This window comes from Furipterus horrens, unplaced genomic scaffold (assembly GCF_987537825.1).
Source record: "Furipterus horrens unplaced genomic scaffold, mFurHor1.1.pri manual_scaffold_10, whole genome shotgun sequence".
NCBI lineage: Eukaryota > Metazoa > Chordata > Mammalia > Chiroptera > Furipteridae > Furipterus > Furipterus horrens.
Window position 1 is genome coordinate 47,684,977 of NW_028327180.1, and position 24,346 is coordinate 47,709,322.

At 52.3% G+C, this 24,346-nt stretch overlaps 1 protein-coding gene across 2 annotated transcripts; it reads left to right on the plus strand.

The window, feature by feature from the left end:
• The first annotated feature begins 734 nt into the window (after positions 1 to 734).
• KCNN1 (potassium calcium-activated channel subfamily N member 1) lies at positions 735 to 24,177 on the plus strand. 2 transcript variants are annotated; one of them, XM_090288916.1, is made up of 9 exons: positions 735 to 914; positions 5,312 to 5,797; positions 6,534 to 6,629; positions 8,883 to 9,301; positions 12,320 to 12,461; positions 14,515 to 14,625; positions 15,004 to 15,131; positions 21,050 to 21,119; positions 23,623 to 24,177. In XM_090288916.1, exons 1-9 carry the CDS (start codon positions 735 to 737, stop codon positions 23,854 to 23,856), a joined length of 1,866 nt encoding a protein of 621 aa, XP_090145042.1. In that variant the 3' UTR covers positions 23,857 to 24,177. The 2 variants fall into 2 exon arrangements, with proteins under 2 accessions (XP_090145042.1, XP_090145043.1); XM_090288917.1 differs by lacking the exons at positions 735 to 914; positions 6,534 to 6,629 and having other exon boundaries at positions 5,331 to 5,797.
• Positions 24,178 to 24,346: the final 169 nt, after the last annotated feature.

The window sequence follows — 24,346 nt, forward strand, 5'->3', positions numbered from 1 at the left end:
TTAATGTTGAATGAATGAATTGCTCAAGGACAGCCTCCTCAGTGCCAGGGGAGGAGGGCGCAGTTTTGAGGACCCCAAAATAGTCTCCTGCTGTCCTGTCATCCTGGCATTGTTTTGGGGGGTTAGGATTGAGGACAGGAGCACAGTCCCAAAGAAGGTGGCCTTGAACTCATAGCCCCAGCAGACACACCCTCGACTCCTGGAAGCTCTCTGGCCCAATTCTTTGGCACTCACCACTTGCCAGCATCCCGCTTTCTCGCCCTAAGGCTCCCACAGACAGAGCAGACGTGTGAAAAGGTCATTTCGAGCGGGGGTGGAGAAAAGGTGTCCAGTTGCTTTGCAAAGTTGTCTCCTCAGCAAGTGTGCGTGAAGCATAAAGGTTGGGGTAGTTGGAGTTTGGGGTAGTTGGAGTTTGGGGGACTTGATTTTGGGAAGGGATGGCTAGGAGTTCCCTAGGACTGTCAGGGACGGGCGTTGTGGCTTGACTAATGTCCTCTCTGTTGCGCGGGGCAAGAGGGTGAGTTTGAGGACCCGTCTAGCGCTGGGGGGGGATGGAATGGGGCACCCGGAATGAGGGATCTTTAAATGTAGGCGGGGCTTGCGGGGTCGCTGGGGGCGGGGCCAACCGGGCTCAGCCAATCATCAGCCCCACTCGCGTCGCACTGCCCCCCTCCTCTCCCGGTCCTGGCGGGCGCTCGCCCCCCGGCCCGGCCGGTGCACTAGGGCGGCGGGGCATGCTCCCGCCGCCGCCGCCGCTGCCACCTCCCCCCGCCCCGCCTCCGTTGGGCCCAGCGTCCCGCAGCCGCTGCCCGCCCCTGCTGAGACCCCGGCCCCGGCCCCGTCCTGTGGATCCTTGGCCGTACGGGACCCTGTCCCCTCCAGCCTCGTGCGTCCGCCAGAGCCGAGCCCCGCAGGTACGAGATAGGAAGGGAAGGGGCACTCGGGGAGGGAAGAACGTCCGGGAGGGGGACGCGGTTTGGGGAAGGGGACACAGGGAAGGGGATGTGTGTCTGTGCACTGCCAGGGTAAGTGAGGAATCTCGGACCCACATTCCGGAGGGGGAGGGTGCTGGGCTCTCTTAGCGGGTTGAGTCTCCAAACTCCATTGATATGGTCGGGGGAGCTCTCAGGGTGCAGGCAGTGACTGGGACTGACTTGGCAATGGGTGAAAGAAGACCCTCACCTCTGGCCTCTGGGTCCAGGGGGTAGGGGTACCCAGATAAGGATCAGGAAGCCCAGCTCTCCTTGAACAGAGATGGGGTACTCGGCACAGGGCACTGCCCGCTATCCTGGAGGGTGGCCCATAGATGTGAATGCTAGAGGCTGGGGCCGAGTGGGAGAAGCTGATGGAGATGGAGCAATGTGGAGGGTGCTGGTGGAGGCAGCCTGGGGAGGGCAGGGCTGGCTAATGGCATCCCACTGGCTGCTGGCAGGTTCCTGATGGGTGGTGATGGGGGCACAATGCCTGGGGGATCAGGCAGTCAGCCAGCGCCTCACTGCACCCTTCTGGGCAGCCCAGGGGGCGGAGGGCCAGTGAATCCTGTTCACCCTGCAGAATTAGGGCCCCAAGAGCATTAGAATGGATCCTTCCCCACCCTCCACAGGGACATACAACCCATGACTTGTCTGCACATCCTGGAAAGTTCCACCATGTGCTGCTCTGGCTGTGGTTCCTGGTAGCAGGGTATTGGGCATTGTGCCCCACAAGGGACTGAGGAGGGCAGGAAGCACTTTCTCCTGGTCCACCTTGAAGGAGAGCTTGGTGTTGGGCAATTGGCACTGTGGCAGGTGTACTCGCGACCACATGCTAAGGTTTTCCACTTGGGATCTGGTCGCCCACCCTGCTGGATGGGCACCAAGATACCCTTTTATTGACGAGGCAGCTGAGGAGGTGACTTTGCCCTGACTGGGATGCTGGAGGGTCCCTCTGGGCAGCCACTGCAACCAAGCTGTCATTTGTAAAAGGGCTCATTCAAGGGCTATTGAGGTCTGGTTGGGTTTTATTTTGTCTTCCTTTTGAGTGGGAGAGCGCTCTGCTTCCTGCCACCTGCTAACCTTCCTTAGCCCAAGACCTCTTCTGGGTACCCCTGTCCCACTTGGTTCACAAGGTTCCTAGTGTCTCTTGAGATGGTGTGGAAGGAGGGCTCTGCTCATTCTCCTACCCTGGCCTTCAGGGAATGGAGGTCTCATGCTCCAGACAGACACATTTGACAATTTTGGACATTCAAGGGTCCCTCAAAATCAAGTGCAGTCCATAGGTGTTCCTCACCATTTAGGAGAGTTCCTTGGAGAACTTGGAAGACTTCACCACATAAAACACACCTTTTCATGGATACCCAAACCTTGGCAGGGATTTCAGAGGGGCTCTTGATTCTTTGGGAATCCCTGCAACCAGCTTTAGGTTCAGGTTGCAGTGGGTATGGGGAATGTATACCTGGGAAGAGGAGGGGTCTCTTGTCCCCTGGTCCCTCTGGTCCCACTCAGGTGGTGGCATGTCAAGAGGGAGTCAAGAGGGAGGCAGGCAGATCCTTCCAACTCCTGCCCCCCCTCAGTTGGCACTGACTTAGTCCTTGACCTTCCTGACTGTGTAGTCCCTGCCCTTCCTGGCTGTGTGACCTTGAGCAAGGTACTGAAACTCTCTGAGCATTGTCTCCTGTCTATCAAATGGGGTCAGGGACACCACCTGCCTCACAGAGTAGCAATGGAGAGACAATCTGATAATTGTGATAAAGGACTCTGTCCACGATAAGCATTAGGTGCATGTTAACGTGACGGGCATCAGGAATGCCCTCCACCTCTCTGCTCTCACAGAAGCTACCTGCCACCTGTCCCCACTCCCCCATGCTCACCCTATCAGGGCACCTTAGTACTTGGCTGCCAGGCAAGGAGGAGCATAGCCGACAAATGGCTGAATTTGGCCTGTGCATCCAGCGGCTGAGTCACATCCCCAAAATGCATCTTTATTGGTGCATTTCCGAAGGTTGTCTGCCAGGCCCCCATCCCCACCTCGTCCTGTCTGTTCAGCCACCCACTTCTACCTGTACCTCTAGAGCCCCCAGCAAGGACCTTCACTTTCAGGAGGGATGGTGAGAGGGGTGCCTGGGGTTCCCTAGTCTCCCAGGCGAGGGCAGGGTCTGGGGCTACTAGGCTGACAGCTCTTAGACTTGCCTAGCAGCCAATAACCCTTAGGGGGGCGGGCAGGGGCTCCAGCCCAGGAGGAGAGCAGCACCTGAGTGTTTGTGAGGAGAGAGAGAGAGAGAGAGAGAGAGAGAGAGAGAGAGAGAGCGAGCAGGGTCAAGGTCGGCCTTACAAACTATGAAGTGCCCAGCCTGCAGGAGGCCAGACCTTATAAACTGGTAAGTGCTGGGCCTATAGGAGGCCAGGCCTCATAAATGGTGATGTATCAGGCCACGGGTGACCACAGCCTGATTAATGTGATGAGTGGGAATGGTGAGGGAAGAACATGTTCTAAGAATCATGAGGTTGCTCACCATTGAAGAAATGTTCTTTGCACTTCCATGTGCTGGCACCAGCATCCGAGGACATGTCGTGAGCAGGACAGACCCAGTCTGGGGCCCAGGTGATCCTGTGATGCCTGGGGTGGATGCTCTGTCAAAGGTCACCCGTGTACTGCCCAACAGCATGGCTCATCTTGGCATGTCCTGATGTGACAGTTTTCACACCTGACAACCCCAGAGCAGTTTCAGGGTTGTGGAGATGCACACAGCTCCCTCTCCAAGGCCCCTCGTTCATGCTGGCTGGGCCTTTTTAAAGGCACACTGCCTGCTGCTGCCAGTTCGTTGGGTAAATTCCAACCAGGCAGGCTGGTCCAGAATCTGCCCTGTAAAGCGATAGTTCCTTCACAGCATGTTGCCTCAGTTTCCCTGGCTGTAAAACTGGCCAAATCCCGGGACCCTCTTCTTGGGATTGCAAGGATTTAGGAGAAAATTTGTGTGAAGAACGGAGGCTGGTGTGTAACAGATGTTTAATAAACACTGACAGGGTGACAGCAGGTGGCATTGCCAGGTTGAGAGAGTAAGCTGGGGGGGGGAGGTCTGGCAGGTCAGAACTGAGCAGACCCAACTCCAGACAGGGTCATTGAGGTCCCTCCTCTTACACATGACACCCACAATATAGCCCTATGCTAGAACAGAATCTGAGGATGTTGGGTGATCAGTCTGCTCCTTGGCCTGGTGGGAAAACTGAGGCTGGCCCAGGGTCAGAGGACTGAGCTGAACATGTTTCACAGGCCATATAGATTCAATTCTGGAATATTAGAGTTAAGTCTTAGATTGCCATGTTGGTCCTGGAATCCATCTGGAGACCACGGCCTCCCTCCGCCCAGACAGGAAGGGGCTATAGCCCCAGCCTCAGAATCTAATGTCCCCTCAGCCATATCCTGCACCTACAGAAGTGTATTGATGCTTTGGAACAACTCGAGGGGAGGAGCTCGAGGCTCAGTAGAATAAGGTTAAATGTCCAAGATCCTGAAGGTCAGTAGGAGACAAGCCCTGACTAGAATCACCACCCAATTGCACACCTACACAGCCTCTAGTCCTCCCAGATAAACCTGCTATAAAATTCCATCTCAAGACCCAAAGAGGTGTTTACAGAGTATTGACTGTGTGCTAGGCATTGTCTAGGTACTTGGAGACACAGAAAGTCAGTGGGCAAAGATTTAGTAGGAGGGTGTTTCAAGCAGAGGACATAGCCTGTGTAAAGGTTCTGAGGCAGGAACAAGCTGGTTGGGATCTCTGATAGGAAGGCCAATGTGACTGCAAGGGGGTGACTCTGGGGAGACTGACAAGGATGACGAGTGTGGGACCTGGACCACAGAGGGCCCGATGGCCACAATGAGGAGTTTGAATTTTTTTTTTTTTAAAGATTTTACTTATTTACTTTTAGAGAGAGGGGAAGGGAGGGAGAAAGAGGAAGAGGGAAGCATCAGTGTGTGAGGTACATTGATCAGTTGCCTTTTGCACACCCCCAACCAGGGACCTGGCCCACAACCCAGGCATGTGCCCTGACTTGGAATCAAACCAGTGACCTTTCAGTTCTCAGGCCAGCGCTCAATCCACTGAGCCACACCAGCCAGAGCAGGAGTTTGGTTTTTATGTAACGACACTGGGGAGCCATAGGAGAGTTCTAGCAGAGGAGGGACAAAGGTTGACTTGGATGTTTCTGGGATGGCAAGCCCATGTGTCAGCTGCTCTGGGTTCATGGCCTCCTAAGCCTCAGAATGTTCTGGAGTGGTGGCAGTGGTCCCTGGCCCTCTGGCAGTTGGCATGACCATGTCCCCCATACCCCTGCAGGTCAGCGTGGGAGCCCAGCCACTGAGTCATGCCAGGCCCCAGGTGGCCTGCAGTGAGCCCAACCCCAGCACCCACATAGTCATGAACAACCACAGCCACAATGGCTGTGGGGGGCGGCCGCTGGGAGGTGGGCCGGGGGCCCTGACCCGAGACCCTCCGGACCCCGAGGCCAGCCACCCCCTACAGCCTACACATAGACCAGGCCTCCAGGTGGTGATTGCCAAGAATGAACCAGACCAGCTGTCACCTGGCAGCCCTCGGGGGCAGCTCCAGGATGAGGAGGAAGCGGAGGAAGATGATGAAGAGGATGAGGCAAGTGGGCAAAGGGGCTCTGGGAAGCCTTCCAACGTGGGCCACCGCCTGGGCCACCGCCGGGCCCTCTTCGAGAAGCGGAAGCGCCTCAGTGACTACGCCCTCATCTTTGGCATGTTTGGCATCGTTGTCATGGTGACTGAGACGGAGCTGTCCTGGGGGGTCTACACCAAGGTAGGTATGGCTCTTCCCCCTGGCACTTCAGGGAATCCCCACCCAACATCCCACAGAGGCCCCACCTGGAACACATGACTCCCTGCCATCCCTTGGGCATGGGGTCAGGGCACACTGGTCCCAGGAGAGGAGGATGGGGATACAGAGGACCCTGGAGATAGGAAGTGGGGAGCTCATGGGGCTCCTTCTGTGCCCACCTCCTGGGGGTGGCAGGGAGGCTGTGGGTGGGGGCAGAGGCTCCAGTCCGTTCCCCTGCCAGCACCCTGGCTGAAGATGGGGCAGAGGCTGCTCCCCAGGACAGGCCTAAGCTGGCAGAGCCCCAGACAAGGCCTGGGACGCGAGCAGGGAAAGCTTCACCCACCTCAGCAGTTGGGACCGGATTGTGACCCTGGTTGTGGGTCCGCTAGTGTTGCTCAAGGGTGTACAAGGACAGAGAGGGATCAGAGCTGCATCAGCCCATAAACTGTGAGGTGCTGTACCACTTGAGGCTAAGCCTTACAAACGTGACATGCTGGGCTTTAGGAGGCCAGGCATTATAAACTATGGAGTTCTCTGCCTATATGAGACCAGGCCTTACAAACTCTAAAGTATTGGACCCATCTTACCGTCAGCCCAGGCCTAAGGAGGAAGGACAGGAGCATCGTTTCCTGAGCAAAGTGCCAGGTATGGGGGTCAGAAGGCTGCTCCCCTACCCTACCCCCAGCATCGTCCTGCTGTCTGCTCTCTCTCTGCCCAGGAGTCTCTGTACTCATTTGCACTCAAATGCCTCATCAGCCTCTCCACAGTCATCCTGCTGGGTCTGGTTGTCCTCTACCACGCCCGGGAGATCCAGGTCAGTGCCCAGCTGGTCTGGGGCACCCCCTCTCCATGCCCCAGAGCCTCCCACACCAGCCACCTGGAACCCCAGCCCTCTAAAAATAAAAGGACCAATGCCCTCCTTATAGAAAAAGATCTTTGTGAGGACATATCATTTAGACCACTTTAATTTTTATTATTTGAGAAAGACATGGTCATTGAGGGCATGGGGTGGGGAGGATGAGATAGGGTCTGGGGCACATGAAGCCCTGGGGTCTTCTGAGATCTTAACAGTGGTGGAAACCAGTGTTCGTAGCACCGGTCTCCTTTCATATTCAGTAGGACCCTACATTTAAAAGGCTTATTAAATGCCAGGAGTTTGTTCTTTTGGGGGGAGATTAAATCAAAACCAGGCCAGGCTTGAGTCCAGCTCAGGGCGTGCCCACAGAGGGCAGACATCTCCTGGGTCTGGTGCCAGATCCTGGGGACATCAAAGGTTGTCAGGTCTGGCTCCTCACCTCTGGCCTCTGACTCCTGACAGTCTGGCAGGAGATGGGTATAGGAAAATTATGCCTGGGTTGCACCATGTGCAGATGTCTATGGGGACACCGGGGGTCTGGCACACAGGAGGGGCCTTGGATGTGGTAGGGGCAGCAGAGAAGGGGACAGTGACAACTGAGCTGAAAGGAAGCAGTTCTGAGGATATAGCCACAGGGGACAATAGTCTGGCACTTTCCCAAACAGTTGAACACAGAGTTACCATATGACCCAGCAACTCTACTCCTAGGTATAGATCCAAAAGAAACAAAACATCCACATAAAAACTTGTACACGGATGTTCATAGCAGCCCTATTCACAATAGCCAAAATGTGAAGAGAACCCAGATGTCTGTTAACTGACTGGTATCTGGGTGAACAAAATGTGGTTCATTCATACAGTAGAATTGTTATTCATTGTATTATTAATATATTATTATATTTATATATTATTCATTTATTTACTCTTCAGCTATTTAAAAAGAGAATGAAGCACTGTATGAGTTTGCTAGGCCTACTGTAACAAAGTTGCATAGCTGAGTGGCTTAAACAACAGATATTTATTCTCTCCCACTTCTAGAGGCTGCAAATCCAAGATCAGTTACCGGCAGGGTTGGTTCCTGGTGAGACCTCTCTCCTCAACTTGCAGGCAGCCACTTTCTTGCTGTGTCCTCACATGGCCTTTTCCCAATGTGCATGTATTCCTGGTGTCTCTAGCTCTTCTTAGAAGGACACTAGTCCTATAGAATTAGTGTGCTATCCTCATGACCTTATTTAATCTTAATCACCTCTTTAAAAGTCCTGCTTCCAAATACAGTCACATTGAGAGTTAGGGCTTCAACATATGAATCTTGAGGGGACACAATTCAGTCCACAACAATTCACCTTCTGGTCCATCCCCCAAATTCACGTCCTTCTTCTATGCAAAATGCATTCACTCCATCCCGCTAACTCCCCAAGTCTTAAGTCATTTCAGCATCAACTCCAGTCCAAAATCTCGTGTAAACATCATCTAAATGAGATCTGGGGGAGATTGAGGTAAGATCTTCTCCAGCTGTGAATGAGACAAGTCACTATCTTTCAAAATACAGTGGTAGGACAGACATAGGGTAGATGTTCTCCAAAAGGGAGAATCTGAGAGAAGAAAAGGGTGATGGGTCCTAAGCAGGCCTAAGAGCTGGCAAGGCAGATTCCCTGAGATCTGGAAGCTCAAGAATAATTCTCTTGCCTCAGAGCTCCACTTTCCAGGCCCACTGGGGTAACAGCGTCCCCCCTTGGCCCTGTAGCGGCCCTGTGTGTCTGGTTTCTCTCCCTCAGCCTGATGTTTCAAGGTTCATACACGTTGCAACCTGTTTCAGTGCTTCAGTCCTCCTTATGGCCAAGTAATGTTCCACTGTGCGGATGGACCACCCTTGGTTCATCCTCTCCTTTGATGGACACCTGGGTTGTTGCCACTTTGGGCAGTTGTGAGCAGTGCTGCTGTGGCTGTGCACATACGTGGATTTGTTCAAATGTCTGTTTTCATCTCTTGCATATCCCACCTAGGATTGGGATTGCTGGGTCATTCGTCACTCTGTGTTTAAATTTTTGGGGACCACCGATTCCATGTTTAGTTTGAAGTGTGGCCAACCCTGAGATCCAAGGAGTTTTGCCTATGAGGTCATGTTTCTCATAAAAGTTGAGTGTGAGGGATTTCAGCCTGGGTCTTGCTGGGGGCCTGGATGCGAGTGTGAGACCTGCCCTCCCTTTGCAGCTGTTCATGGTGGACAATGGGGCAGATGACTGGCGCATCGCCATGACCTGTGAGCGCATCCTCCTCATCTCGCTGGAGCTGGCTGTGTGTGCCATCCACCCGGTGCCCGGCCACTACCGCTTCACGTGGACGGCACGGCTGGCCTTCACCTATGCACCGGCTGCGGCTGAGGCAGATGTAGACGTGCTGCTGTCGGTGCCCATGTTCCTGCGCCTCTACCTGCTGGGCCGCGTCATGCTGCTACACAGCAAGATCTTTACGGACGCCTCTTCCCGTAGCATCGGGGCGCTCAACAAAATAACCTTCAACACACGCTTCGTCATGAAGACGCTCATGACCATCTGCCCGGGCACCGTGCTGCTGGTCTTCAGCATCTCCTCCTGGATCATTGCTGCCTGGACCGTGCGTGTCTGTGAGAGGTGTGCCTTGACCCCCAACCCCTAATCCACTGACCCCCATGCCCACCTATGGCTTGAGTGACTCAGGGGTCCCTCAGCCATCGCTTCTATCCCCCTGACCCCAGTGACCCTCATGCCCACTGGTGATTTCAGTGACCCAGGGCTTCCCTGGCCATTGCTTCCATGCCCCTGATCCTGACTCTGACAACCCCTAGATCCATTCGTGACTTCAGTGACTCAGGGTTCCACCAGCCATCTCTTTTATCTCCTTGATCTCTCCCTGCCCCATCCAGTTCCTGGCCTGAGTGACTGTCTCATAACCTTGGGAGTCCAGCCATGTGTTCCCAACCACTTCTGACCCCTACTCTGACGTGCAACCCTCTGGGCCCCTAGCCCTCTCCCTCCACCTTCCCCTGTGGGTCTCATGCTCCTCTTTCTCCCAGCTCCTCCACTCTGTGAGCAGCTGACCTCTGACCTCTGGCCCAGGCAGTGGAGGCAGCAGGAACAGGATGACCCTAAATGCCTGTCTCCCCCCACAACTTAACTTGCTCTCCTTCTCCCCTCTGCCCTCCCTGCTGGACTGTAGGGAAAACATGTGAGTCCCACCCTTGGTCGAGCTGTGTGTGTAGAGCTGTTGCCACCACGCTGCCAACCAGGAATTTAAGATAAGCTGCTGAGGGGAAAGAAAGGGGAGTAAGGCAGGGTGGCCAGAGCCAGGAGGAGGCCATGGGGCATGGGGAGAACTCCTCGCTGCACAGCAGAGCCAGGTGGGATAGAGTCAGGGCCAGGTCAGTGGGATGCAGGCCATTCTCAGGTCTGTCTACTTGGTGTCCTTGGGGACTTTGTCTCCAAGGTGTGTGAAGGAAAAAGGGCTTATCTCTAGCATCTTGCTTGGGCAGCTGACCCAAGGTTCTGGAGTCTGGGGTGAAGGAAAACTGGCCCAGCCTTTAAGACCCCTACTTGGAGTTTGTTCTAAACAGCCCTGAAAGGTGGCAGGCCATCAACTCAACTTATAGATGAGGAAACCGAAGCTCCCAGGAGCAAAGGAACAGTCCCAAGGGTCTGTTTCTGGTTGTCTCCTGACCCCCAGGGGGATCCAAGAGAGGGGGGATTCTGCTGGGCCTCTCAGAGCCTGGGGATACCTGGTCCAGGAGGGGTCTCTTTTGACTCATGCCTAGTTTGGGAAGGTCCTGGGGGGGGGGGTCTGTGTTGGGTGGTGCTATGATTGGACTTCCTTTAGGGATCCTTGGGCTAGACTTGCCCCCCCAGGACTGCAGCCCTCACCCCTTCAAGTCCCCCTGCTCTACGGTCTCTACCTCAGCCTGACACGGGGCTCACAGGGGTAAGGGCCCAGTTCTTGTCACTGATGCTTACCATCTGGGGGTTGCACAGGGTCTCCTTGGACCACTGATATGCCCCAATGCTGTGCCAGTCCCCACAGCCCATCCCCAACCCCATAGGGTGGGCTCAGGATCAGGGCCTGGGGTATAGGAGAGGGGCATGCCTCCTCAGGCATCCCTGAGGTCCAGGCTGGGTCATTTCAGGAGTCCCTGGGTGGAGGTAGGGACTGGGGCAGGGTGGGGAGCAGCCAAACCTAAATTCTGAGCCCATGTTGCTGCTTGAAGCCCCCTTGCCCGCCTCGCTCTGCCCCTGTGGTTCTGTCCCACTCCCACCCCACCTCTTGCATGCCCCCACTCCCTGGTCCTGGGTGGTTCTGTAGCACTCATCCATGGCTGAAGGGTTCCCCTTCCCTCCTGACTCCTGAGTTGGGGAACAGTGGTCTCTCAAGAGCTGGAGGCCAAGGCAACTTGGAGCCCAGTTACCTCAGTGAATAATGGGGTCAGTTTCTGGTACTCTGCACCCAGCAAGCAGCCTAAAAGCCCCCTCGTGGGGTGGAGACTCCCGAACACCAGACCTGCTGAGGAGGCCTCCATCCCTCCTGCCCCTACTGGGGCTTCCCTTCCACCCCCTTCCCCTCTTGAATCCCTGGCCTCAGCCCCATCTGCCTGGAACAGCCTCCCCCACCCCCTACTCCACCCCATCCAGGAGCCCACCTCCTTTGTGCCACCTCAGTTGACCTCCTACTTGAACCTCTTCAGGGGAGGTCTTCACTCACTGGCATGGGTTTCAGGTAGCCTGAGCCTGCTAATGAGGGGGTTAGTTGGAAAGGACTCCCTCCAAACTGAAGGGGCTCTGTAGGCTGGCTGGGCTAGAGCAGAACCTGGAGCTGCTCCTGGACACCGAGAACCAGCCCCTTGACTACCCAGCCTGGGCTGACCATAGGTAGAACCTGTTCATAGCCTGAGTGGCCAGGATCCCAGGCCAAACCATGATGGGGACAAAATAGTGTCCTTTGCAAGGCCTTTGGGCCTGTGCCTCCCATACACACACACCAGAATCTTAGCTCCAGGCCTCTTCCCATGCTAAGCAAGCTACCCCCTCCGTCCTTACCCCCAGATCAACCCCAGGCCTGGGATTGGGGTGACTGGCACTGCCCTTTACATATTGATGTCCCTTCTTCTCCCAAGTCCAGAAGCATGATCCTTCAGACTCCCATCTCCCCCAGTAGCCCTCCTCCCTCCTCAGGGCCTCACTGGCTGGGGAAGTTCTTCCCGGTGTCTGATCTGAATGCTCACCTCCACTCCCTGCCACTTCTGGTGCCTGTGGCCACCCATATCCACGTCTGTCTGTATGTCTGTCTTCGGGAAGGGTGCCATGTGGACATGCATGGACACATGTGGACATACCCTCACCTGGACCCCTCTCTGTCCCATGATGAGAGCCAGGAGGGCAGACATCCTGAACAGCAGCTTGGGGGTCAGGCGAAGGAAGGAAGGTGAACAGGAGGCTAGGGAGGAGGATGTGGGTGCCCTCTGCCCTGTGGGGTCTGCCCCAGGAGCTAACCACTCCACTGCAATCGTACCTTTATCACTCTGAGCCCCCAGATGACCAGCTCCCTACGGTCAAGGTGCTGCCCCAGGGGGTGTGATGAAGGAGGCGGGACCATGTGGGCTGACCAGCCCTCCTCACTCTCCCCAGGTACCATGATAAGCAGGAAGTAACCAGCAACTTCCTGGGGGCCATGTGGCTTATCTCCATCACCTTCCTCTCCATTGGCTACGGAGACATGGTGCCACACACCTACTGTGGGAAAGGCGTGTGCCTGCTCACCGGCATCATGGTAAGGCCCGGGGCCCTTGCATATCCCCGCCAATGGGGAGTTCACCCCCTCACAAGCCATACTGCTCAGAGGCAAGCGTTTGTTCTCAAAAAAACATGATGCCACCCCCACCATCGTTTCCTTTCCTCCCACAGAAGGAAGGGCCATCTTGCAGGGGCTCAGCCCAGCTCCCTTCACTGTATATAGACTGTCCCCAGCTGTCATCATCTGTTGAAGCCAAAGCCCAGTAGCTCTGTTCCTTCTCACCTGTTTGGACACAGCTAGGGGTCCACTTCCTCCTGCTCCACCCCCCGCCCTCAGGGCCACCTTTCTCCTGGCTAAGCTGACGTGGCCCATCTCTTGTGAAATGGCACCATGCACAATTGCTTAGGTTATTTTGTGATGGTAGAAAGAAAAAAAATAAAGATTGGCCACAATCCATCACTCCCTCCCCCAGCAAGTGAACTTCATAAACAAAAAACAAAACCACTCATATACGATGAGAACTTTCAATCCAGAAAGCCCTTGGCAACATGGAAAAAGCTGTGTTCCCTTCTCTGGGATGCCACTCTTGCCAGAAAATCAGTTTCATATCCAGCCTGTCGCTTGCTCCCAGCCTTCTCCCCCAGAACACGCACACATGGTCACACTCAGGTCCCTTTTAGCTCTTCCGTTAGCTCTCTCTCCTCTTCCATCTGTGCCCAAGTGTGTCCCCTCCTCTGCATTGCCCCATGGACTCATCCTCTGCCACTGTCTTACCACCCAGTGTTTCCCTATTCTTAAACCTCGGGGTATGCCAGCGGGGCCTCCTCTGAGCCCAGTGTATTTTGCTCAACATGGTGTCAGTGCTGTTGTGCAGCACTGTCATCTTTTTCCTTGCTGCGTAGTATTCCATGTGCAGGTTTCCAGCATGTTACTTTGTCTCCAATCAACAGGCCTTTTCCTGAGAATAGGCTCATGGGTCCTTCCAAGATCCTTGTCTTGATCAGGAACGTTCAACAGGGTTTCTTTGGAGAGTGAATTTGTGCCTACCCCACCGGTCTAGACATGTTGGCTTCCAGACCCAACCATGACAGTTTGACAGTGTCCCTGGCTCTTGTCCATAAATGTTTTCTTCCATCCCTAAGAAAAACTGAGCTATAGCCCAGCTGTACTTCCCACCCCAGCGCGGTGTTACTCCCTCCTTCCATCCTGTACTCAGCAACTACAGGAGGAAGCAGCTGGCAGGTGAGGCACCAGGGACAGCCTCCAGCACAGGGAGGGAATCAAATTCTGGCTCCATCACCTTCCCCTGCCACCTACTTCTTGATCACCCCTGAGGTTGATGACATTTCCTATGTGCCCTAGGCTCCCTGGACCACACTTCTCAGTGACAGAATCTTTCCACTTCCTCCCTTTCTCCCTACTGTGTCACTTTTTGCTGCCTGCCCGCCCCCCTCACCTATCTGCCCTTCCTTCCACCTTGGGACCTCACTTCTGCCCTCTGTCCCTCCAAGCAGCTCCCAAGTGGACAAGCAAGTCTTCTCTGACTTCCTTTTTCTAACCTCGGTTTGGCTGCCATTTCAGGCATCCTGGGGAGAGTGGGTGCACCCATCAGGGAGCCCACATGAGGAAGCATCCTTCCCCCCACTTCCCTGCTTCCTGGGACTTGTGCTTTGCCTCTTCCCTGCTTCAGATGCCCCCTGGGGGTTTCTGGCCACCACTTCCCTCACGCTTCCTGTCAGCTATCCCTGTTACTGTTCAATGACCCATCAGCCCAGACTCTGTCCCTAACACCCAGACCACGAAGCCCTGACAGATTCTAAATCCTCCCACCTCTGTGGACGTTGGCCCTGAATGTGCCTGCAGATCCTGCTGTTTCTTATCCCTTTCTTATTTCTGAGCCTCAGTCTCCCTGTCCTCAGCAACGGAGATAAGAGCGGTCCTACCCCTCAGGGTTGTTGGGATAAAATAAACTAATCTGTGGGACATGGTCCCCAGGCACTTGATGGATAAAGCAGATGGGGCTGGGAGTCAGTGAACTCTGCGCCACATAAAGCGGAATGTTGATGTGCCTGCCACCCTCCTCATGCAGGGGGCTGGCTGTACGGCGCTTGTGGTGGCTGTGGTGGCCCGGAAACTGGAGCTCACCAAGGCAGAGAAACACGTGCACAATTTCATGATGGACACACAGCTCACCAAGCGGGTAAGGATGCCAACCCCTGTCACGGCCACCTCAGCTCCTGATCAACGAGGGCAGATGCTCCCCATCTTACTTCTTCACGTTCTAGGCACACCCGTGTTCTCACAAGTCACTGCACTGCCCTGTGCGTGCCACGACTGCACTGGGCCTGCCCCTTATGGGAACACCCCTGAGCTGTGCACAGAGACATGGCGATGGCCATAAGTGTCCACCTGTGTGCCTAGTCACAGCACAGCTGTGGGCCATGCAGTGAGAGGCAGGAATTCTGGGGCCAGGCAGCCAAGGGCAACTTAAAAGCTGACCTCTCTGTGACAGTTTGATCTCTCTGTGCCTCAATACTCCCATGTATAAAATGGAGAACTGTTCTTTCTCTGGCCTCAGGTTAAAAATGCCGCTGCTAACGTTCTCAGGGAGACGTGGCTCATCTACAAACACACCAGGCTGGTGAAGAAGCCAGACCACGCCCGGGTTCGGAAACACCAGCGTAAGTTCCTCCAAGCCATCCATCAGTAAGTCCAGCACCCTTCCCGCTCACGTTTCTGTATCCGCCTGGGGCGGAGGCAGCGTGATCCCCCAACCCCCTCAGGAGGAGGCCAAGGGCCAGGCCAGACAACTCAGCATGGCCTCATCGTGGCCCCTCCTATGCTGGGCTGTCAGTGGATTGGGGCCTCCAGCTTCTGTTGGATGGGACCATTGGGATGGTCAGAGGGAGACACATGACAGGCCCGGCACTTGTCCAGGGAAATCACCTTTGGTAAGTCACGCAGTCCATCCAACATAAATGGTAGGAAGCATATTTTATTCTCTGGAATGGTCAAAATTATTTTGCCCCTGAGACATTGAAGCAATTTCCCCTTTTTTTACTTTGGCTGCCAGGAAGCTTAGAATTAAATCTGTGGCCTGATCCATAAACTCATGTGGGACAATTAGAAATTACTTAATTTCCTTTTTTGTCCCTTTGTCCTGAGAATTACTTAATTAAGTAGTTCTCATCCTTGGCAGTTCACTGGAGTCACCCAAGGGGTGTTTTAAAATCCTACAGACCACGCCCAACACCAGTTACAGTACAGTCTGGTATGCAGTCTGGGCTTAAGCTTAGGTTCCTCAGGAGAGTCCCATGTGCAGCCAAAGCTGGCAGCTTTTTCTGTAATGGACCAAAGAGTAAATATTTCAGGCTTTGCGGGCCAGATGGTCTGTCACTACTCTACTCTGCTGTTGTAACAGGAAGGCGGTAGACATGAATGGGTGTGTCTGTGCTTCGATAAAAACTTTATTTTTCAAATCAGGCATTGGGCCAGATTTGGTTCACAGGCTATGATATACCAATTACTGTCCACTAGAAATATTATGTGAACTCATATATAATTTAAACTTATTAGTAGTCACATTAAAAAAAAAAAGCAAAAGGAAGCAAGTAAAGTAATTTTTAAAAATCTTTAAAAAAAAACATTTTATTATTTTTAGAGTGAGGGAAAGGGAGGGAGAAAGAGAGGGAGAGAAACATCAATGTGTGGTTGCCTCTTGTGCGCCCCCAACTGGGGACCTGGCCCGCAACCCAGGCATGTGCCCTGACTGGGAATCAAATCAGCAACCTTTCGGTTCACAGGCTGCACTCAATCCACTGAGCCACACCAACCTGGGCTAAAATAAATTTAATATACTTATTTAGTATATCCAAATTATTATCATTTTAACATGCGATTAAGACTAAAAAATCATTAATGAGATACTTTGGAAAGCTTTTTTTTGTATTAAATCTTTGAAGTCCATTGTCTGTTTTACACTTCCAGCTCATTTAAAAAATAATTATTTGTTTGTTTGTTTGTTTTAGAGAGAGGGGAAAGGAGAAAGAGAGGGAGAGAAACATCACTATATGGTTGCATCTCACTCGCGCCCCCAACTGGGGACCTGACGTGCAACCTAGTCATGTGCCCTGACTGGGAATCGAACCAGAGACACTTGGTTCTCAGGCTGATGCTCAATCCACTGAGCCACAGCAGCCAGGGCCTCCAGCTCATTTTTATTTGAGCCGGCCACATTTCAAGTGTTCAGTAGCCACATATAGGATGGGTGGAATAGCACCCGTCTAGAATTTAAACAGCTCCAAATATTGTGCACGTGAGGCACCCAAATATTAATAACAGTTGAGTCACATGGTTCCTGATTGTTTTTAGACACTTTTCAGAATTAACCTCCCTAAAGAGAGATCCCACCTCTCATATCGTGGGAAACCCCATTCACAACTGAGCTCTCCTGAGTGAACCAGACAGCTCCCTGTCTCAAGAGCTCAGGAACTGATGTGTTAGAGTGAGATGGACAGTACTGGGGACTGGACCAGTACAGCAGAAAGTCAACTAAGTCAGCCAAGGGGAACAGAACCAAGAGGCAGCACAGAGACACCAGTGTGAGCAGTAGGGTGGGGTGGTTGGGTGGAGGGGGAGCCCAGGGTGTGGCTGAGAAGCCCAGCTCCTGGAGTGTCAGAGGGTAAAGGAGAATGACCCGTTACGAGGGGAGAGACAAGACCATGGGAGAAGCAGCTCAGCCAGCTGGACTGTTTAATTGTTTTTGTCTCTTTTTTAAAAACAGCTTTATTGAGGTATAATGGACATACAGTCTACTGCACCAGTTTAAAGTGTACAGTTTGATCCGTGTTAACATAAGTACACACCCAAAAAACTATCATCACAATGAAGATAATGAACAGGTCTATCACCCCAAAAGTTTCCTTGTGCTGCTTGCCAACCTTGTCTTTTAGCTAGAGAGTTTAGTTTATTTACGTTTATTGTGTTTTTTATTATAATTGGGTGATTTCTAATGGTAACAGTCCCTACCTCCCAGGACTTCAGGAGGTCTAAATGAGATGATGTGCAGAAATGCCTGGCTGAGTCCCTAGCCCAGAACAATCACTTGGTAACGCATGGCGTCCACCCGTCCCAACCCCTGCTCTCTGCCTCTGCTTCCACCACCACCTAAAAACCGGGGAGAGAAACTGGCATCCCATTTACTTGATTTCACTGTGCCCAGGGGTTAGTCCTACCTCCTTGAGGCAGGGAGCTCTCCTCACTGACTCTTCCATAGTTGTTAACTGACCACTGGGTCTCAATCTGGTCTCTTTCACCTAACTGTGGGGTATGGATAAATGACTACGCTGCTTGAGATATCTTCTCTGTAAAGGGGAGTTGGTGGTAACGTGCCTCTTCCCCAGCAGTGGGGTTTGGATCAAATGCAGCTAGGGCAACCGGATGACTCGCTCATGCCTGACTGACACCCAGTATTTTCTGAATATAGGAACTGGCATTGTTGTTATTGACACCCTCAGTATGGTCATTTTGTCATCCCACAAGCATTTCCTGCACCAGCTGGTGTGTGAGACATGGGGGACACAGACATGGCCCTGCCCTGGACCTTGCCCTGTGAGATGCTCCAGAAAGTTCTGTGGGGAAAGTAGGAGTATGAGAATTGAGGAGAGCCAGGTCTGGGGAAAAGGCACTTGCTCCGTGAGTTATCTGTGTCCATTTGTTCCGGAGCAGGATTGTTTCATTCACCCTTACATCCCCCTCTACCCTTCCCCCCACAAAAAACAGTGGCCTTGTAAGAACAGATGATGAAATCTAGCAAGTTTGAACTAGGGTCTGAAGCGTGGATGGGATCTGAGTAGGAAACTGAGAGGCAAGCAGGCATACAGACCACGGTGTGCCCACAGGCTAAGGAGAGGCGGGGCAGTGGGACCAAGCACAGTGCCAGGGAGGCTGGAGCTCTGCACTGCAAAGGCCAGGCAGCCGCAGCATGTCCTTGACCTGGGCAGGCCCCATGAGGGGAGTGCTGTCAGCACAGCCAGTGACAAGGAAGAAATGGTCTCAGAGAAGATGGATTGGGAACACAGCCTGGGTTTGGGGAGTATATGTGCTTTTTTTGTTTTTTGTTTTCCTTCTTCTTTAACTACACTGTGAGATGTATATTTGTGCAGGGAGCCTGGGCATCCTTGAAAAGCTCTGTGGTTTCTATTTCCTATATGCCAAAACAACGGCAAGAATAGCTGTCCTCAACTGGGCTCCCTAAACTCAGTGGGGATTAAGGAGTCCTGAGGAGCTCCTTGAGGCTGACTTAAGCTCCAACTCCAGTGGATCAAACTGCCACTTTGATTGGTAAAGAAGTAATTTTGAAAAGATATTTGGAACAAATGTCCTTTGTGCTGTGCCTTTGTTGCCAGAAATGATGTATAGCTGACACTTATAAACTCTCATAGTTTCACTTTAAAAATGGAAACAACTTCTCAACTACTTCACACTCATCCCTAGAATTTTAGGGAGTTTTAAAACCACATGATAGAAATTTAACACTGTTTTATTACATGACCACCTTGAAAGAAAATTATTCACTAGCTAAACAGCAACAACAAATTAAAAAATAGAGATAGGCTGAAAAATATAAGCCAATAATTGCCTGGTAGAATAGCAGAATTTTCTGGCAATGCCTGCCTAATATTTGCAGTCGTAAATAGCCTCTTTATGAAGTTTTAAGATATGTCAGTCTTTTTTTTTCTTTTTTTTTATTGTTTTATTACAGTTATCCCATCTTTTCCCCATTGTTCTCCCCTGCCCCGCCCACCTCCCCCCATATGTGTTTTGCTGTAACAAAGTATCACAAAGTGGGTGGTCTGAAACAACAGAATTTAGGATCACTGTCCTGGAGGCCAGAAGACCAAAATCAAGGAGTCAGCAGGGCCACACTCCCTCTGAAGGTGCTGGGGGAGGATCTGTTCCAGGCTTCTCCGCTAGCTTCTGGCAGCCTCAGGCATTCCTTGGCTTGTAGACCCATTGCTCCAGCTCTCCATTTTCACATGGCATTCTTCCCATGTCTTCATATTGTCCTCCCTCTGTGTGCATCTGTGCCCAAATTTCACCCTCTTTATAAAGACACCAGTCATAATGGCTTAAGATTCATCCTTATGACTTATCTTAACCCTCTGAGTGCCATGTGTAATTCGAAATTTGGATCAACATGAGAAAAATTATATCACTATATAACCTGAGATATAAAAAAAGAGAACAAAACATAAAATATGAATTATGCCATTGTTATTTACATTTATAGTCATTGAAAAAATAGTCATTGGGAGTGATGCTGGCACTTTTGGGAAAATTTGTCAGCATCACTCCCAGCGACGTTGGCACTCAAAGGGTTAACCGCATTAAATAAGGTCACATTCTGAGGTCCTGGGATTAGGACTTAAATACATCTTTTGTGGGAGACACCATTCAACCCATGTAACAGAAAGGTTATAGAGAAGTGAAGAATGACTTCCCCAGGGAAGGCACATTAGGGCCCCTGGGCAGACTTCTGGGATTGGGGGTGCCTGGGGGCTCTGGCAGTATCCAGTATAGTGGGCCCCGAGGGGCCTCCCTGAGCGTCCATCACATGTGGGTACCCGTGGGTTGAGTGTGAACCAGTGAGGGAGACAGTCCTATTTGGACCCATCTCCCTTAGCCAGTTTAGCTGCAGAGGGATGGGGAAGAAGGGCAAGGACATACACAGGCTAGTTCCCCACCCCCTTGGGCAGCTCTTGGGGGCTAAGGGCATGGAAGCTGAGTGGTAGGCACAAGTTCAAACCCTGCTGGGGTGCTATCAGGCAGTGGCTTTGTCCCTCTGAGTCTCACTTTCCCCCTCTGGAAACATAATGGGTATAGTTTTCTGGACTAAATGTCACCTCTGGGGCCAGGTGCCTAGCACAGGTTGGTGGACAATGGGGTTGCAGAGCAAGGGCACCTCCATTTGTCCAGGCCAGGGCTCAGTGAACACTGCTCAAGGGACGGAGCAGATGACACATGCATCTCCGAGGGGCTGGCACTGCCCTCTCAGAGGCTGAGCCCCTCCCCAGAGCAGGAGCCCCTGAGCTGTCCAGAGCCCCCAGCCTGCGTCGGGGGTCAGCATGTGGGAGGTGGGCAGCGTTGGGCATGAGCTGCCCAGCAGTACTGAGATTAAAATGGCCTTGTGATTTCTCTCTGCTCCGCTGGGTCCTGCCAGAGCTCAGAAGTAAGTCTCTTCCTGAGGTTCGGGGGTGCATGGCGGTCATGGGGCAGGGTGCATACCTGAGGCAGCTCCTGGGGGAGGCCAGGGCTCATGTCCCCCCTGAAGACCAGTGCAGGTTTCACCTGGACCTGGGGCTCCAAGTTTCAGGGACATCCTGAGTCGGGCACGTGGACATGGCTAGACAGTGGGCACTGTGGGTGGTAGCTGAGATGCCTCCCAGGCCCTGCTGCCCCCTGTGTGAAGAAGAAATGGCCTGCAGGGTCCTGACCCCAAATCCCACCTTATCTCCCCCCTGCATGTGCCACATGGCAACCCCTGGTAGGGCAGGTGCATGAAGGACCCCACACCCGCCACCAATGCAGCCTCCACCCAACCCCACCCACCCACCTGTCCCCAGGCTCCGGAGTGTGAAGATTGAGCAGGGGAAGCTGAACGATCAGGCCAACACGCTCGCAGACCTGGCCAAGGTGAGCAAGGCGGGGCTGGGTGGGCTGGCTCTGCTGGACAGCCTGGGTTGGGTGGGTCTCCAAGGAGAAAGAGGGACATTTAGTAAGGGACAGTGCAGCTTCTGAGGGAGGGACAGCACTAAGACTGGTGTTCACAGGGCAGGCAGGTGACACAGCAAGGGATACAGATCAGGCGGGATGAGCCACCAGGAGACACCAGCCCCATCTGCAAGGGTCCATCATGATCAGAGGCTGTGGTCTTGAGAGGGCCTCTGGGAATTGCCATCTTTCTGTAAAAGCTACTTTGAACATTGTCAGTAGTTATATATTTTTTAAAATTAGTATCTAAGAAAACAGCTTTAAGAGGAATATCTAATTAGTGGACAAAATTGATGATGTGGTATTTTTGCTATGGATATAAATTCACATTGCAGCATCAACAGAAAGCTAATTTATATAGCAATTAAATACCTTTCAGGAAATTAAAGTTGATTGCATGAGCTCAATAAGATCAGTTTGTGTTATAAATGGATCTATTTGTTGGTTCTAATATAAAGTCCTACCCTCTTTCCCACTTTTTATTCATCCATTAAAAGATGTCAACTGACCCAACTTTCTTTATTTAAAAAAAGATTTATTGATTGATTTTAGAGAGAGAGCAAGAAAGAAAAACATCGATTTGTTGTTCCACTTACTTATATCTTCATTGGGTGATTCTTGTATGTGCCCTGACCAGGGATGGGACCTGCAACTTTGGTGTATCAGGCCAACGCTCTAACCAACTGAGCTACCCAGCTGGGGCTCAACTGTCCCAACTTTAGTTAGGTGAGCTCTCAGACTGTTTTCACACTATTCTGAACTTGCTCCTTCTGACCAATGATGTGTATTTCATAAATAGTTCATGTGTGAGCTTTACTTCTTGGTCTCACCCCCTAGTCAATTATCAGTATGAAACTAATTTAATGAAATCTTTAGAAGATATTAAGTCCTATTCTACTTTACTTCCCATATCCACCTGATTCTGGACTCACTCTCTTTCTCATTTCAAGAGATTACAAAATAATTTAATATTAACCTATATAAATTTAATTTGGAAGGATACATTACAGAGAAAAAAGTAACATTCTAGAAACCCTGAAGAAATAATTCAATTGGTAGTAGAAACTAAAACATAACTCTAAGAGCATATAAAAATTGTTGGCCAACTAATTTGCTGTCATATGAGATTTTAGCTATAAATATAAAATACCTTGAAAAAACTCAGATACTAGGAATTATAATTTGAATTATCTATAGCATAAATGATTGAAATTTGAATTTTTAAGTTAAGTAACCACGGTAGTATACTCCTCTCAAAATACATTTCGTCTTTGAATTCAGTTTTTAATTAGATTGTATTATATTCATATTTATATGGGTTTCTACTTTTTTTAATTAAACAAGATTAAGATGTTTTCCAATCTTAAATTTTTATGCTTTCCTTTCCAAGATTGATGGTTTAATTTATATCTCTCTGACAAAAATAAAACATATACCCTAAGTTTAAAACAATTTTTTAAAAACCTCAGAGAGGGCTAAAATGAACCATCCCAGTCCTGGATGCCTCCAGTTATTACCCTCTGGCTCTGAGGACTGTGGTTCCATGAGGCAGGCTGGGGTAAAGGTCAGGGGCCCTAGAGGGGTCTCCGAGGTGTTTGTCCCTGCCCCCTGGAATGGGTCAGCCTACAGTAACAGAAGAAAGGATGGGGGTCACTGAGGGAGGCAAAGGCATGGGGAGGCTGAGAAAGTCTGCAGGTACTGTAATAGGCGCTTCATCCTGTCTCCCGTCGAGCGAGGAGTTGGAGGGTGTTCTCCCACAGCCAGAATTGCCCCCTCAATTCTCCCCTCCGAAGCCTGGAAGGCGGCGGCGGTGGGGGTAAGCTAAACTGCAGTTTGCCTGGGGGATCTGGTCACCCTGTAGCTGGGGTTAAAGTCGCAGAGTGATGTTCGAGCGCCACCTGGTGGCTAGAGTGCCGTCTGCTGGCGGTTGTCCCCGTGAGGCCAGCCTCCCCTTCCAGCTCCAACCAGGGTCCATCTGGGCAGTGACAGAACCAGCCCTGCTGGCTGCGTTGTGGGGAGCAGCCGGAGAGGCAGGGGCACTCTGTTGCCTACCATAACAGTAATTGCAGTTGTCGAGTTCCCCAGTCTGTGACTGGGTCAGGCCTTCTGGGTAGTCACTTTCCCTCCAGGTGCCTGTCCCATCCCTAGTCTAATATGCCACATGGCCAGTTCAAACCCTCAGGGCAGTTCTGGTCACAGCCACCCCTCCCCAGGACATCCCTCAGCCTTTCCCAGATCTACTGGCCCCCCAGCCTGGCATTTAAGACCTGTCTGTTCTTTCACATGTTCTCCCACCATTCCCTGGGGTCCAGCAGGAGACCTGCAGGTCTGGGGGTGGCCTCACAATTTCAACTGTCTCTCTGTATGCCCATTCCTTCCTATCTCATTTGGCCTCTTCTCTCTTCCACCTCTCTGTCTCTGGCAGACCCAGAATGCCATGTATGACCTCATGTCGGAACTGCACGCCCAGCACGAAGACCTTGAGGCCCGCCTGGCTGCCCTCGAAAGCCGCATGGATGCGCTGGGCACCTCCCTGCAAGCCTTGCCTAGCCTCATCACCCAAGCCATATGCCTCCCCCCCCCACCCCTGCCTCCTGACCAGGCAGCCCGGAGCTCCCCAGGCCAATGGCCACCCGTGACCTCTTCGGACTGTGGATGACAGCCCTGCCCACCACCGGACCCCACAATCTTGGCCATTGTGTGGCCACCACCTCCACAGCATCCAGGAAGCCCTGTCCAGTTGCACCTCTTGGAGTACAAGGAGCCAGAGCTGAATAGGGCTGAGTGGCCAGGAGCATGTCCCACCCAGACTCTCTGGGCAGGGGCGGCAGCTGCCTGCTTCCTCCCTGATTGGAGCTTGGGGAGCCCGGAGCTTCCTCTGGTTGCCGGGCCCCCTGACTCTCCCCAGGCCCCCAGTGGGCTCAGAACAGCAGGAAGAGGGGTCCTTGCCAGTTCTGAATAAAGCAGGACCCATCCAGTTGCTGCTTGTTGTGTGTGGCTGGGGGATACTTGTAATGACAACATGGGAAATGAACACCTGGCCTGGGGTCCCAGAACAAATGTGGGAGTCAAGGTGAGCCCATCTCCATCACCTTCCTAGCCTGGTAGCCTCCCAAGCCTGAGCTTAGGACACCTCCCTGAGGACACCT